Genomic DNA, 17,147 nt, shown 5'->3' on the forward strand with positions numbered 1-17,147 from the left:
CAAATTTATATATTTATGAATGACAAGGACAAGTTAAAAATAACAAGAAAGAGAAAGGAAAGAAAATTGGAAAATAGAAAACTGGTGATACATTTTCATAAGGTATGCAAAGGTAAAGTGTCTATATCTATCTATCTATCTATCTATCTATCTATCTATCTATCTATCTATCTATCTATCTATCTATCCATCCATCCATCCATCCATCCATCCATCCATCCATCTATCTATCTATCCATCTATCTATCTATCTATTATCTATCTAGCTATCTATCGCTGAAACTCAGCGCTGGACAGAGCTCACAAACTCGAGCAGTGTTTGAATAGGAACAATTGTAATAGACATATTTGTTTCCACCCGGCGGTTTTGAATGTAACACTCCTAAGCGGTCTGGAGTGTGTTGACTGCTGTTTATTCTTTTGCAGGCGGACTAAAACAGATATTAACACTAATAATGGATGATCAGGGATGCCCGAGGTGCAAGACGACCAAATACAGAAATCCATCTCTGAAGCTGATGGTGAATGTGTGCGGACACACGCTGTGAGTACCTGCTTTCAGAGCTCTTATTCAAACCTGTGCAGACCCTAAACCTCCAGATGTGGGGCTTTATTCGTGATGGCCAAGACTAAAAGTTTTATTATGTGTTTTATTATATTGTATATCTGCTGTAATAAGGCCAGTGTTTCAACCTGTGAGTGCAGTAAACCGATATTTTTATGATATCTAACTTCTGTTTTGAAACTCTCCTTACAAAAAAGTTAACATGGTAAGCTACTTTTAGTCATTACTATGAAATCATAATAAATTAGCATGTGATATACAAATATTATAAAGAGCTTTTATAATCATTTACACTTCAGAGTTATGTTTTGATACATACATGACCGATAAACATAAGATGTAGCGACAGTAAGTAGTAATTTATAGTAAATACTATAGTGTTTTTGAACCATACTATATTAAAGTGTATTATACTATATATATATTAAAGTATTTACAACACTTTGTTAATTAATGCTACAGCATACTGTAGTATTAATGTGAACTGATAAACTGTTCTAAATAGTATACTTTAGTTTTTTACTACAGTAAACTGTAGTGTATTGTAGTATAATACACCCTATAGTTGTAGAAAACTTAGTACAGTATTGGTTACCAACTACAGTTGTTATATTACCACAGCAACTATAGAATAACCACAATAAATTAATTCAAGTACTTTACTATAGTATGGTTCATAAACACTATAGTATTTACTATAAATTACTATAGTAGTTTTTCATGTGTGCTGACCTTAGTTTGGTAGTTTTATTGTAGTAATAACAAAAATTTGTAACATTGGTATTTTGGTGGAAACTATTACAATGATAAATGTGTTAGGGATGAATTACAGACAAACGTGTGTTCAAACTAGCTGCTCATTTGGTGCATGAGAGTAGTCATTTAGCCACAGAGAGGGTGTAGTATGTATATCTAGTGTGTCTGAAGTCACGTGACTCCTCGTGTTCTGGACGCCCTTGACCTGCAGAGAACTTAAGGACTCATGGTGGACTGCTGACCTGGGACTCAGAGATTGTATGAATATATTACACACTGATGACACACTGCTGGAGACAGTCCAGCACACAGTCCCCTCAGTCCCCTGGTAATTTCTTGAGAGTTTACATCTGTATGAAGAAAATCAGAAAGAAGGAATTACAGCTAATAAAATGAGCATAGTCTGTGATTAAATGCAGATGATGGAGTGGAGATGGAAATGTTGCTTGTGTGTTTCTTCAACTATGGGCTTTTTTGTCCCTTTGGACTTTGGAGAGAAATAAACTCTTACAGTTTTTCTCAATCGCTCAAGTTTACTTTTCAAGTAAAGCTTAACATTCAGTTTGTCTTAACATTCTCTAAACTGCAATTGTCAATTGTTTTGTAGGACATCACAGCTCTATTGCATACTGTATATGCAAAATGTAGTAACTCAGTTAAAACATTTAAGTAATTCTTCATTTATTGTATTAGTAAATTGGCCAATGCCACCAAGTTTTTATTTCATTATGTGAGCCGTACTGTTTAAAAAGTGTAGATGTATTTTACCATGCAAGTCATCCTTGGAAATGTCATTTTTGTTCTACCTTTTCACTGACACTCAGCTAAATGCTATTGTGTATCACACAGAGCTTCTTAGATTTCAATAGCAGGTAGTGGTTTACTGGGAAAAGTCAATTGTAATATGTACGTTTATATGTATATAGTACATTTATTTTGTGTTACGTGTAATCAGAAAAGTTCTGTCATAGATATTTATGGAATATACATGTATGTCTGACAAATTTTAAGTAAACTGAATGATCATTTTGCATGGGATGGCTCACACAATGAAAGAATGCTTAGAAGTTGTGAAAAGTATAATCATTTTACTGAGAATCAGCTCATCATTTTTGATAAGCAAGCCATGTGCAAATTGTAGACAGTTGTTCTTAATCTTTTGCACATGTAAAAACATGATTAAATGAATAAGAAATTCAAATCAGATACCTGAACTTCAGTTGATTTTGAAATCACACCACAACTAAGGGACAGTCATAATTTGTGAAAAAATTGATATTTTTGACATTACAGATATTGAAATGGTTAATTATTTCACTCTTTTTTTAGATTGTTATAGTTTTTATAATAGTCTAATAATAATATGTCATATTTTTACATTGTTAACTTGTATTTTAAGATTGAAAATCTACAAGGGTAAAATAATAATATAATGATATAATATAATTGAATAGAAAAGGCATTTGAAAAACCTAAAATCTGTTAGTGTTATTAAAAATCACCCATGAGACATAAAAGTGCCTGTAGTTGAAGACACACTGTGCTTGTGACTGTTAGGCTGATGCTGAGTGTGTCCTGATCAGTGTTGGGGAAAGTTACTTTTAAAAGTAATGCATTACAATATTGCGTTACTCCCTAAAAAAGTAACTAATTACGTTACTTAGTTACTTTTTATGGAAAGTAATGCATTACATTACTTTCGCGTTACTTTTTAAATATGAGCAGGGCTTGATTGTATTTAATATAAGAAGTTCTATTTATAGCTAATGTAAAAGCCCTTTTACACTAAAAAGTGTATAAACCTCAGGCTGAAGCAAAAGTAAATTCACGTCTGTACAGTAGAACGCAGGAGAAGTGACCTGCAGCAGTAAAGAGGGAAGGGCACAAGCAGGTGTGTGTGAGAGATAGTTGATGAGAGGGTCACAGGTAGCTTGTGTGTGGGTGTGGGTGTGTGTGTGTGTGTGTGTGTGTGTGTGTGTGTTTGTGTGTGAAATGCAGGAGTTTGCAGATTTTGTGTGTGCGTGATGGGGTCAGTTGTGCTGAGTTAGAGGAGTGTAGTAACCTCTCAACATGCTGACAAACACGGATCGGGAGTGGAGGAATGAGCAGGGAATGTCTAGCATTTAGTCACATGAGAGTCTGTGTTCAAGTTTTTAAAGGTCTGTCGTTTTCTCTCACACGCATGCACACTCACCTTGTGTATGTTCAGAAATAAAGTCTATCCTCTAAAGTAAGTTTAAAAGTGAACAGTTGAGATGCTTCAGAGAAAACCCAAGCCAGATATCAGCTGAGCCATGGTGCTGTGGTTAGTACACATGTTCCTGATGCTTTGCACTGCCACCATCACAAACCAAAAATGTACACTACTGTTCACAAGTTTGTGGTCAGTAAAACTTTATTTTAATGTTTTTAAAAGAGTTCTCTGATACTCAGCATTTATTTGATCAAGAATAAGGTTAAAAGAGTAATATTGTGAAATATTGTTACTCATTAACAACAAAACTGTTTTATATTTTAATATATTTTACAAATGTAATTTATTCATGTGATGGCAAAGCTGAATTTTCAGCAGCCATTACTCCAGTCTTCCGTGTCACATGATCCTTTAGAAGTCATTCTAATATGCTGCTGACTTGGCGCTACAGAAACATTTATTATTATTATTAATGCTGTGATCTTTTTTTTTTTCTTCAGGATTCTTTGATAAATAAAAAGTTCAAAAGAAAAGCATTTGAAATATTTGAAAGTCTTTTGATTTATCAATTTAAACCATCTTGTTAAATAAAAGCATTAGTTTCATTCAAAAATAAGCTTACTTAACCCATTGTGGTATTTAAATTTTTTATCAATAAAACTAAAATGTACAAATCTAAAATAAAAAAGTTATATTTTATTAGCATAAGCCAATTTGCAATTACAACAAATGATTTATTAGCTTTTTTATTTCTGAAAATGTTCCCTCTTTCACGCCTCCATAATTTCCTGTCACCAGCAAAGTTTTTCCACTGTATCATATACAGTACCTGGCGTATTGAACAGTTTCAGAGCGCAAATTAATCTCTAGAAAGAGTGGGGAAACTACAAAAAAAAAAAAAAAAACAGACAGAGAAAAGGAGAGTTAAACTGCTCAGTGGAAAATGAAAGATTGTTTACTGTATTTTTAAGAAAATCTAGTTGAAACTCAGCATTAGTTATATGCATAAATCCTGGGCAAGATGTAACATTGGTTTTTAACACGCACTGTACTTTTGTCAGTTCATATTGTGTATGTCTGCTTTGCTTCAAACCCATCCCGTCATCACTCCATTATGATTGAGTAAGACCACCACACATCCCGGCCTCTGTTTTATCCATTAGTCTAACTTATGGTTCGGTTTGGAAAGTTTCGAGGGCCAAATTTTACCCTCTGAAGCAGTGAGATGATTGAAATGTGTTTGTGTGGAATCGCTTCTGAAGGCTTTTCCTTTACTGTTTATTTTGACCCTCATTCAGCAGACCTTCTGCCAATGTGAGCAAAATGTGTGTGTGTTTCAGGTGTGAGAGCTGTGTGGAGATGCTGTTTGTCCGTGGCTCAGGTAACTGTGTGCAGTGCAACACTCCTCTCAGAAAGAGTCATTTTCGCGTGCAGCTCTTCGAAGATCCAGCCATCGATAAAGAGGTGGAGATCCGCAAGAAGGTTCTCAAAATGTATGTGGCAGAAAAAGTGTGTATATGCGCATCCAAAATTGTCTTATTGGCTCATCATTATTGTATTTTAATGAATTTCTTTCCTCTTTCAGCTATAATAAGAGGGAATTAGATTTTTCCACTCTGAAAGAATATAATGACTACCTGGAGCAAGTGGAGGACATTGGTGAGATACATATCATTTATTTATTCATTTATTTATTTTAATTTTTTCAGTTTCTGGCATTCTGTAAGTGTTTTACAGTTTTTCTCAATTGATTTGACACATTTCTCCAAACTCAGGTCACTGTTCTCAAAACAGTTAGCACGGTGATCTGAATACGTTGTAATTTTCCTAAACAGATTGAGCGTTTTCATTCATTTCATGCAAATTACAAATCATGCAAATAATTTTCTCAAAACAATGTGCACAAAACTCTCTAATGTTTTCACAATAATTAATACAACCAATCAATACTTTAAAATAGCTGAAAAAAGGTTTTACACAAATCACAAACATTTATGTACCATTTGTCCAAACACAACAAACAAAACTCTGTAATTTGTGATTCTATCAAATGAACATGGTGTATTTTCGATTGGCCCTAAACTGATAACTGCTCGGTTAATCATACACTCAACACAGGAAATTCAGTTTCATTCTGAAAAATGTTTGGACATTTACAGTAAGTAACAGAAGTTGTCCCAGGAGGACTAAGAATCTGTACTAACAACAATCACAGAAGTTGTCCCAGGAGGACTAAGAATCTGTACTAACAACAATCACAGAAGTTGTCCCAGGAGGACTAAGAATCTGTACTAACAACAATCACAGAAGTTGTCCCAGGAGGACTAAGAATCTGTACTAACAACAATCACAGAAGTTGTCCCAGGAGGACTAAGAATCTGTACTAACAACAATCACAGTCCCCCCCCCCATAAATATATTTTTATTGCATATTTGTTCTTGCTCTTTGTATACTTTCCCTTTTATTATTACTCTAAAGCAATTGTGATAAATGTGTAAATGATTAGGAAAACTGCATTTCTTGTGTTGAGTGTATGATTAACCGAATAGTTATCAGTTTAGGGCCAATCGAAAATACACCATGTTCATCTGATCGAATGACAAACTACAGAGTTTTGTTTGTTGCGTTTGGAAAAATGGTACTCCAAAATTGTCTTATTGGCTCATCATTATTGTATTTTAATGAATTTCTTTCCTCTTTCAGCTATAATAAGAGGGAATTAGATTTTTCCACTCTGAAAGAATATAATGACTACCTGGAGCAAGTGGAGGACATTGGTGAGATACATATCATTTATTTATTCATTTATTTATTTAAATTTTTTCAGTTTCTGGCATTCTGTAAGTGTTTTACAGTTTTTCTCAATTGATTTGACACATTTCTCCAAACTCAGGTCACTGTTCTCAAAACAGTTAGCACGGTGATCTGAATACGTTGTAATTTTCCTAAACAGATTGAGCGTTTTCATTCATTTCATGCAAATTACAAATCATGCAAATAATTTTCTCAAAACAATGTGCACAAAACTCTCTAATGTTTTCACAATAATTAATACAACCAATCAATACTTTAAAATAGCTGAAAAAAGGTTTTACACAAATCACAAACACTTATGTACCATTTGTCCAAACACAACAAACAAAACTCTGTAATTTGTGATTCTATCAAATGAACATGGTGTATTTTCGATTGGCCCTAAACTGATAACTGCTCGGTTAATCATACACTCAACACAGGAAATTCAGTTTCATTCTGAAAAATGTTTGGACATTTACAGTAAGTAACAGAAGTTGTCCCAGGAGGACTGTGATTGTTGTTAGTACAGATTCTTAGTCCTCCTGGGACAACTTCTGTTACTTACTGTAAATGTCCAAACATTTTTCAGAATTTAAGTTTGAGGTCATTCAGGTGGACAATCAAGATAATTTTGAATGGAACAGGAGCATTGTTGACATGGTGATCCAGAACAACATCAAAAGCCACAAAGGAAGAGACCTTTAGAGATGTTGAGATAGGAGCTTGTCAAGCATGGATTCAACCTTTTTTACATTTTTTTCTCCTATGATGCAAGCGCAGCAAATATGTAGTCTAGATAAAATGCAATGAAATTCTCTTCCAGATGTAAATGAAAGGCAAGATCAATAATTCAGGATAAGTCATGTATACAGCAAACACACATGTCTATATACAGTGGTGGCCAAAATTATTAGAACACTAGTATTTTCACCAGCAAAAAAAGTCACACACAGACACACACACACACACACACACACAAAGACTGATCTGTAGTTATCAGAAAAGTTTGTTTGCAGTTCTTGCTGATAAAGGCGGCGCAAACAGATTTTAAGTTTAAAGGGGCAATTCGTTTTTTTTTCTCACGGGTGATAGCAGGTGTTGATGTTGGAATAATTTTTATTTCATTTAGATATACACAATATATGTAAAACAAAACTCCCTGTTGAAGAATTGCAATAAACATGTATTTTCATTGGCATATTTGTGCATCTACAGCTGATTTTATAATCAATAGAGAACACGCCTATAGATTTGATGTTAATATTTACTTTTAATAATTGCATCACTAGAAAACATTGCAGTGCTTCATGTTGCAGTAAAGTTGAGATGCTTGGTTAAGATAATTTTGTGTTTGGATGGCTGTGCTAATTGTTTTGAGAACAAGTACATTGCATTGGAGAAAAGTGTCAAATCGACTGAGAAAAACTGTAAATGTATTTACCTCTTTCTCTGTCCAGTGTTTAACCTGACTAATAACATAGATGTTGAAAGGACCAAGCAGATTATGGAACAGTACCAGCGAGATAACAAAGACATTATACAGAGAAACAAAGCCAAACTAGTGAGTATGTGTGCATGGTTCTGATTGGACAGTTGGATAATTTCACAAGTGAGAATCTTATATAAGCAGAAATAGATTGTAGCAGAGATCAGAATGACATCTTATTGACTGTAAATGTCCAAACATTTTTCAGAATTTAAGTTTGAGGTCATTCAGGTGGACAATCAAGATAATTTTGAATGGAACAGGAGCATTGTTGACATGGTGATCCAGAACAACATCAAAAGCCACAAAGGAAGAGACCTTTAGAGATGTTGAGATAGGAGCTTGTCAAGCATGGATTCAACCTTTTTTACATTTTTTTCTCCTATGATGCAAGCGCAGCAAATATGTAGTCTAGATAAAATGCAATGAAATTCTCTTCCAGATGCAAATGAAAGGCAAGATCAATAATTCAGGATAATTTATGTATACAGCAAATACACACACACACACACACACACACACACACACACACACACACACGTGTATATACAATGGTGGCTAAAATGATTAGAACACTAGTATTTTCACCAGCTAAAAAAGTCATATCAGATGTAAATGAAAGGCAAGATCAATAATTCAGGATAAGTCATGTATACAGCAAACACACATGTCTATATACAGTGGTGGCCAAAATTATTAGAACACTAGTATTTTCACCAGCAAAAAAAGTCACACACAGACACACACACACACACACACACACAAAGACTGATCTGTAGTTATCAGAAAAGTTTGTTTGCAGTTCTTGCTGATAAAGGCGGCGCAAACAGATTTTAAGTTTAAAGGGGCAATTCGTTTTTTTTTCTCACGGGTGATAGCAGGTGTTGATGTTGGAATAATTTTTATTTCATTTAGATATACACAATATATGTAAAACAAAACTCCCTGTTGAAGAATTGCAATAAACATGTATTTTCATTGGCATATTTGTACATTTACAGCTGAATGTGTTTTATAGTCAATAGAGAACACACCTATAGATTTGATGCTAATATTTACTTTTAATAAAAGCATAACTAGAAAAAATTGCAGTGCTTCATTTTGCAGTAAAGTTGAACTGTTTGGTTAAGATAATTTTGTGTTTGGATGGCTGTGCTAATTGTTTTGAGAACAAGTACACTGCATTGGAGAAAAGTGTCAAATCGACTGAGAAAAACTGTAAATGTATTTACCTCTTTCTCTGTCCAGTGTTTAACCTGACTAATAACATAGATGTTGAAAGGACCAAGCAGATTATGGAACAGTACCAGCGAGATAACAAAGACATTATACAGAGAAACAAAGCCAAACTAGTGAGTATGTGTGCATGGTTCTGATTGGACAGTTGGATAATTTCACAAGTGAGAATCTTATATAAGCAGAAATAGATTGTAGCAGAGATCAGAATGACATCTTATTGGAGCCACAGCTTAGCAATCTGTGCATGTGCTCAAGACACAGTTGAGCTTTTATTTTATTTTATTTTATCCTTCCATCCCTAATTTAATATTGCCTCTCTTAGACACGTGAGCAGGAGGAGTTGGAGGAGCTGTTGTTACAGGAGCAGCAGAATTCAGAGCAGAAGAGACTGGAGACCCTGCAGGAGGAACAGAGACAACTACAGACCAAGAGGAAAAACAAACAGGCCCTGCTGGATGAACTGGTACACTCGTGTTGATTTGGTCCATGGGTTGATGTCTCATTGCTTTTCTAGCATGTGTATCTGACTTTAGACTTTGTCTTTTTTGTCCATAGTCCGTATATCATATACTTCACACACAATATATAAAACAATACCCTTATCTGGTTTGAGTTGTGGCCTAGTGGTTAGTGCTCTGGCATGTTGAGTTGTGGTGCTTCTGCAAGCATTGCAAGTTTGACTAACTTGTGTTATTTCCTGATCTTCCCTTCCTATCCATCACTGTCCTCTCCTCACTGTCAATTAAAGTGTCAAAAATGTTTAAAATAAAAGCATATCCTCAATGCTGTGTTTGTGTTTGCAGGAAAGTTCCAGGTTACCTGCAGCTGTGCTGTTGGCCCAACATAAAGATCGAGCTGTTCAACTGGAGACCCAGATAGAAACACAAAAGCAAAATGTCAAGCCAGCAAACATCTTCTCTACTGGAATAATGATGGTGAGGGAGCAACATACATACACACATGCACACATAATCTGTAAAGGTTATAGTGAATAACATTTTTAATCATATTAATTAATAATCAATCAAATCAATTTAGGATTAGCTGAGAAATGCCACCAAATGAAGAATGAATGCTAATGATTAGTCATAATTCTTCTGCATATATATACTTATTTATTTTTATATAGATGTTTTTTTCGTGTTTATTAACATGTTTCCTGTGTAATATTCAGCACACTATGTGCACAAGCTTTTGCGTACACACAGACACACCAGCATGCTTGTATTAGCCAATGTTTGAGTATGACGTGGGAGTGTGTGTGTGTTTATATCATTTTGTGGTGCGTCTGTGTTGTAAAGCAGGTAAGACAGGTTTGTTCTTTAAAAAAAAAAATCCTTTCAGCGGTCACTGCAGAGGACAGACCTGAACCAACATGTCATGAATGTGTATGCAAATGAGGAGGGGGAGCAATACATCTAAAAAACTGCCGTTTTAGAATTAAAAACAGAAACAGTGTGCACAATTGTCTGTGTTTGTGTATGTGTATCCAAGTCCATAAGTTTCCACAAACGCGTCTTGTGGTTGGCATGAAGAGATGATTGGTGTGTATGTTGGCATGGATCTTGGCACATGGAGGATAGTACCGGCAAAAAAGTGTTTGTCAGATTTAGATGGCTTTAGACTACTAGGCAGGAGGCACGCATATATGGTTATATTTAACGCACAGATGTTTCTGTTCTGAGCGGTGCAGTTAAGCAATGTGTGTGTTCGTCTGACTTTTTGCAGGCAGAATCATACTCGGCATACATGTTTACAGAGCCAGTAGAGGCTTGGAGATCAAAATAGTGTGTGTTACAGGGCATGGAGAGGGCATTGGCTCTCACACTTGTTACTTGAGCTCAGTTAATGCCAGCTGGAGGGTCCACAAAGCTCACTTTATCCCCACTGAACCTGTATGTGTGTTCACTAGTGTTACACGGTAAATTCAGGACACTTTCTCAGTGTGAATTCAGCGATTTATGATTATTTTGCTGTGAATAGGTTAAGATATTTAAGATAATGTGTTGATGAGTATATTTTGTTGTATTTGTGGTAATATCTGTGCTTTTGTGACATTTTTCTCTTGTGCCCCGTGCAGAGCAGTGTGAGTATGCGATCATTTTCAAATGTGCTGATCTGAGGTGAATGTGTGTGTGTGTGTGTGAAGGTCAGCAGAGGTGCTGATAGACAGTTTATATTTGTTGACCTTGGAGCGTCCTGAAGACTTGCATAGTCAGAGTCCCGATGCGCTCTCCTGCCTCATCTCATGTGAAGCAGAAACCTTTTGCCGTTCTCTCACATTCCTCTTGACTTAACCAAAAAAGAAATTTACTCGGAACACGCATCGTTTAATGGAGTTTTGTCAAAAGTAATTCTGTAAAAACTTTTATGGACAATTCTTGTTTGAAGATATTTATCAATAGTTATTAACAAAAAGCAATGTTTCTCAACCAGTGAAAACTTCCGTACAAAACTTCCAATGGGGTCGTAGGATGACTTAAAATATTTAAATTAATAAATGATATATAAAATAATCTGACTCTAATCTCAAATAAAAAATGCTAAAAAATAGATCAAATCAAGATGCAAACTGAAATCATTACTTTCTGAAAATTAATTTACACACAGCTTTTATAATTATTTATTTATTTTATATGATGTTAAATGTTAAATGCGTAAAAAATGCTTTTAAAAATTGATGAAAAATTCAATTAGGAATTTCAATACACAGAAAATCAGCAGCTAAATATAATTGTAAAAACAAACCAGGATGTCTATGTCAATTCCCAGCCCTGTTTCTTTCCGTTTTTTCAAACGCATTAATGTAAACTTAAATTATGATAAATTATGAGATTATTATCAGAACTCTTAAAAAAAATTCTAAAAGCCAAAGTGAAACTGATTGGCTGACTTTATGCAATTTTTGGGTCAAGGTGCACAAGTTTTTATCAGTCCAGTGGGAAACAAAACTGTTTTCAGTGTACAGGGCTGCAACAATTAGCTGAATTTGGCAGTGCTTTCAAGGTTCATGCCATCAGATTTTTGAAAGATATTCAGAGATTTGATTGAGGAATTTAGAAGTTTGTATGTAAGATATTCTTGGGTCCACTTGTGTTGTTATATGTAGTTATATCTGATTTCATATTTACTCACTCCAAATATTACATCAAAAATTATTTTAAATTGAATCATTCAGATTTTAATGTCTAAATGAGTGGTTCTTGGCAGAATAAGCTTTAAAGTCTATGGTCACCTTGGTCTGCTTTGGTGACCGACAGTGTGTACTATGCTGGTACAATGAGAATAGCTAATCATAATAGATATTTACATAAACTCTTAAAGGTACAGTAGCAAAAACAGCCTGTTTTTATCTAGTTAAATTATGGTCAGTAAAACTAAATTTGGACTGTTTTTGGTGCAAGAAACTTTGATTTGAATAAAATGCTACAGAAGTTTATACAGTTCCCAGTTCCCTTTAAGATTAAGTCTCCTTACAGGCATAGTTTACAACAGAATTTCCCAAATCCCGTCCCACATTCTGGTTGATACTTGTAGCTGAATGCTGGCAAGAAGCAATACCAGCACACCTCAGAAATAATAACTGGCATTTGTTGGTTTGGTGAGGAAAATTATCACACCCACAGAATGAACAAACAAATGAGCCGTTGCATCGTAGAGCCTTTCCTGTGCCAGTCAAAATGTTCTGTGCCTCCCAAGACAGAAGTCTAAAATGCAGAACCAGGGGAGATGGTTTATTTAAAAAATGTAAAATTCAAGTCCACCTCGTAAAAACATGTTTACTATGTGTTAATGTCAAACATATGGACTGATTCACTGCCCAGGCAGGGGTGAGGTTAAAGCGCTGGACGGCACTGAATGTCGAAACGCAGCAGATATATGATTGATTTAAACTCAAGGCCCTGTTAAACTGTGTGTAACTGCTTGGAGTGAAACTCTGAATGCACAGACAACCAGAGGGGTGTTTCAGCTCAGGGATTTCCTTCCCTCTCCACCCCCACACAGTAATGAAGATGGATCGAGCCAGCAGCTCTGTTTTAAGGGCGCTGGGGAGTGAATATGTATCTATAGTCACTCGGCATACTCAGAATCAGCAGCATTTCTCTATACACACACATATAAAACACCACAAATTAATGCTGAGCGCAGATGTTCATTTTGAGTCGGTAAAAATGCGGTAGTGGTTTACCATGGAGTGTGTGCGTGTGTGTGTACTGGAGTTTTCCACTGGTATTAGGCTGTTGACAGGGTAATCTATGATTGGATGGTTTGTATGTGTTGACATGGAAATCTCTAGACAGATTGTTTGTGTGTGAGACGTGAGTTTGGAACTGATCAGGCTGGGTGGACAAGAGAATTTATGTTCGTTATTTTGAATTCATTATTAACCACAAACATTTGGTGTGTATAGAAAGTTAAAGTGTTCAGTTTGTAGAATTGGAGTGCTGCATCCTGCAAGTGTGTGTGTGTTGTTTGCTGGGTTCAATGTGAGGAAAAATAGTTTTTAGTGAATAAATAAAATCAGCCCAGTAACTTGAATAAGAATTTAATAAGAAATCTACTGCAACAGTACTAGTTTTAAATTGAGAAAATATTTCTCAAGCTACCATAAAAAATCACATGGATCTTATTTTTATATTATTTTTAAATATATACTCATACTGTTGTCAAAAGGTTTGAGGTCAGTAAGATTAAAAAAAAACATTTTTTTAAAGAAGTCTCTTATTGTCTTATGCTAATTTATTTGAATAAAAATACAGTAAAATACAGTAAATTACATATTACAATTTTGAACTGTTTTCTATTTAAATATATTTTTAAATTAAATTTATTTCTGTGATGGCAATTGGCAAAGCTCAATTCTCAGCCAGTCTTCAGTGTCACACGACCCTTCAGAAATCATTCTGTAATCAGTATGCTGATATGATGCTCCAAAAAATATTTCTTCTTATTATTAAATGTGGGAAATGGTTGTGATGTTTTTTTTTCAGAATTCTTTGATGCATAAAATTTCAAAAGAACAGAATTTATTTGAAATAGAAAGTTTTTGTAATATTATGAATGTCTTTACTGTCCCTGATATAAATAAAATAAAATAAAATAAAAATATGAATTTCTTTAAAAAAAAAAAATACTGACCTCAAAATGAATGGTAGTGTAAATACTACATATTCATATTAAATATACATTATGCCCAATTTATTTTTGCCAAATTCACCCGCCATTGCCTAGTGTTGCAAAAAATGTAATTTTGTACTTTGGCTGTGCACTTGCAGTCAATTAACAGATTGTAAAATGTCCCTCACAAGTGCTCTTTTTCACGCTCTAGTTACTTGTATCACTGTTATTTTCTCTCTTTTTCTCTCTCTGTTTTGTGTGGCATTATTTTACTTTGCTGTTTTGTTGCCGTATAAATGCATGCAGTACTTTCAAACCTAAGTAACGAGAAGCTCTCCCATGGAAATTCCCTCTCTCCACACACACACACACTCCCTCCATGCTGTGGTTTCTGTCTGTCTCCTCCAGCAAGTTCAATCTCCCTTGTGTGTGTTGCCTTTGTGTGTGTGTGTGTGTTGGCAGTGAGTGATGTTGTCATACATCTTTAAATCCCCTGCTTGGATCTGTATCCATAGAGGGATGTGTGTGTTTGTTGGCACCCATGCATTTGTGTGTGTGTGTGACTTAATCTCAGACAGAATGTCTGTTAGTGTTGTTTAAATGAGGTCATCTGCATTAACAGTTTAATTTTAAACTCAATGAGTGTGTTTTAAATGGTGTTAAATAAAATAGTGTAAAATTAAAATAATATTTAAAGAAAGTTAAATGAAAATCTAACAAAAGTAATATTTTTTATTGGTATATGTACCTACTTTCTAAATGGTTGTCCTCAGAAATCACACTTGTTTCTGTGACAGTCAGACATGTAAAACAAGTGTACATGCCTTTTTAGCCAATCAGAACACAATCATAAATGATTTCTGTCTGTCAATCATTGTCTGTATTTATGGGCAGGGTTTGAAACAATTGGGCAGTCTGTCTATCTAAATCTTGTCTATTTTTTTTGTTTAGTAGTGTTTTTTTATTGTCATGGCAAAAAATGTGCATTTGTATTGCCAAAACAGTGCAAAAATGTGTCTTTCTCTCTGTCTCTTTCCTTCAGGGTCAGACTGTTTCTTTTGCTTCCGTGTCTCGTGTGGAGGAGGTGTTGTACGTCTATCAGCCTCTGTGCATTGACGCATACGGGCCACCCGTTCCAGAACTGGATCAATTGGGCCGATTAGGGTAAGAATCAGTTGCATTTTGCCAATGTGAATTATATTATGGTAACACTTAACAAAAAGGTTTTATTGGTTAACATTACTAAACTACATTAGTTAACATGGACTAACAATGAAACATTTATTTTGGTCTCACTTTAGTTTGGGGACCAATTCTCACTATTAACTAACTATTAGCTTTGATGTTGGCCTCAATAAACTCATAATTTGTTGCTTATTAATAGCTGTAAACATATCGGTAAACATATAGTAAATATGTGGTCATGCAGAATGAGTCATTAATATGTGCTTTATAAGTACTAACAAACCAGTAGCCAGTATGTTAGTAAATTGCATGCTAATAAGCACCTAGTAACCTTTTTTTTTAATTATTAATCCACTTTAACAAAGGTTCGTAAATACTGTAAAAATACATAGCTTATTGTTCATTCATGTTAACTAATGCATTAATGTTAACAAATGAGATCTTATTGTAAAGTGTTAACTTATATTATATTATATTATATTATATTATATTATATTATATTATATTATTATCAGTATGTCAGTAAGTAAATTTTTTTTAATTCTTGCATAAGGATGTTGTTTCCTTTTTGTACCTTCTCTGTTCCCTTTCTGTTGAGAGTGTGTGTTTGACAGTGATAAATGACCTCTTATTTAAACAAATAAACCACATCTCCCATGGTGCACTGCTCCCAGGGTAAACAGGAAGTCTGCTGACATTTTTGCTATGCTTGCAGTTTCACGCTTCACTTAAGTTTAACTTTGTCTGTAAGACACACTCTCACTCTTCTCAAACACACACAGGCTTTGAAGCTAAATTCGTGTATATTAGGGCCTCTCGTTAATGCAGTGATCTTTAATTCTGCTAATGCTGTTTACTATATCCTACCTCTATAATAATTTCTTAATAATCTCAACATGCTCCCATGAGGTGACCGGCTTTGTCAAATAAAACAGCTTTTATTAGCCTACTGATGACTATAGTATTAAAGGGATGGTTTACCCAAAATGAAAAATCTGATGACAGAATTTTAATCTTTGTGTGAACTATCTCTAAGAATTTTTATGATGAAAAAAATAATTGTTCACCTTTAAAGGCACAATATGTAATTTTCACCGCTAGAGGGCGAGTATTCAAAATAAACAAATAGACAAAGGTGTAGTTTGATGACACCGTGAGTGTGGAATCATGGGAGTTGTGGTCTTCATCCCCACAGCCGACGCAATCCGACGGGACTCGGGCAGAAATCATGTTCATGGATGAGCTAATGATTTATTAACATAGTAGAATGAAGCAGGGTGAGGCTGAAAGCCGTCGAAGCGAAGCAGTCGACCGCTTCCGCTCTTTCTGGTCGTGCGTATGTGGGGAAAAAAAAGCAGCGCTGTTTTATCATACTAGATACATTTGAAAGTTCTCTTATAATGCTACTCTGTGCGGTCGTCACCGGTCTAATAAAACGCACAACATATTAAAGCATCTTTGGCGTTTCCATGTTTTCTACAAAGCAAAACCGGAAATTGAGGGGTTATGACGTCATTGGCAGGCGACACAATGACACTATGGACACGCTCCGTGTCACTAGTTAAAATTGCTTATTTCTCTGGATTTAAACATTCTTCGAAACATTTGGGATAATGTAAGTACACAAGTCAGCAAAATATATAACACTGTTCTAGTGGTTTTTGGATATTTTAATAAAAAAATCTTACATATTGTGCCTTTAAATGCAAATGAAGCTTAAGTTGAACCATGACTTCTATTGTAAGTGTGTTTCTGTCACAGACGCTGTTGACAGAGCTTAACTTGTATTGAACCCCCCCCCCCCCCC

General features: G+C 34.9%; 1 protein-coding gene across 1 annotated transcript in view; it reads left to right on the top strand.

Annotated features, from left to right (window-relative positions):
* The first annotated feature begins 324 nt into the window (after positions 1-324).
* LOC107668823 (CDK-activating kinase assembly factor MAT1-like) overlaps positions 325-17,147 on the top strand; it is a 22,819-nt gene continuing 5,996 nt past the window's right edge. Inside the window, exons 1-7 of the mRNA XM_016460820.1 lie at positions 325-544; positions 4,856-5,008; positions 5,101-5,174; positions 7,770-7,873; positions 9,360-9,500; positions 9,841-9,972; positions 15,198-15,319. Coding sequence (XP_016316306.1) covers positions 456-544; positions 4,856-5,008; positions 5,101-5,174; positions 7,770-7,873; positions 9,360-9,500; positions 9,841-9,972; positions 15,198-15,319 — 815 coding nt within the window. The 5' untranslated portion in view covers positions 325-455. The remainder of the gene's footprint in view (positions 545-4,855; positions 5,009-5,100; positions 5,175-7,769; positions 7,874-9,359; positions 9,501-9,840; positions 9,973-15,197; positions 15,320-17,147) is intronic.

This window comes from Sinocyclocheilus anshuiensis, unplaced genomic scaffold (assembly GCF_001515605.1).
Source record: "Sinocyclocheilus anshuiensis isolate Anshui unplaced genomic scaffold, SAMN03320099.WGS_v1.1 scaffold72, whole genome shotgun sequence".
NCBI lineage: Eukaryota > Metazoa > Chordata > Actinopteri > Cypriniformes > Cyprinidae > Sinocyclocheilus > Sinocyclocheilus anshuiensis.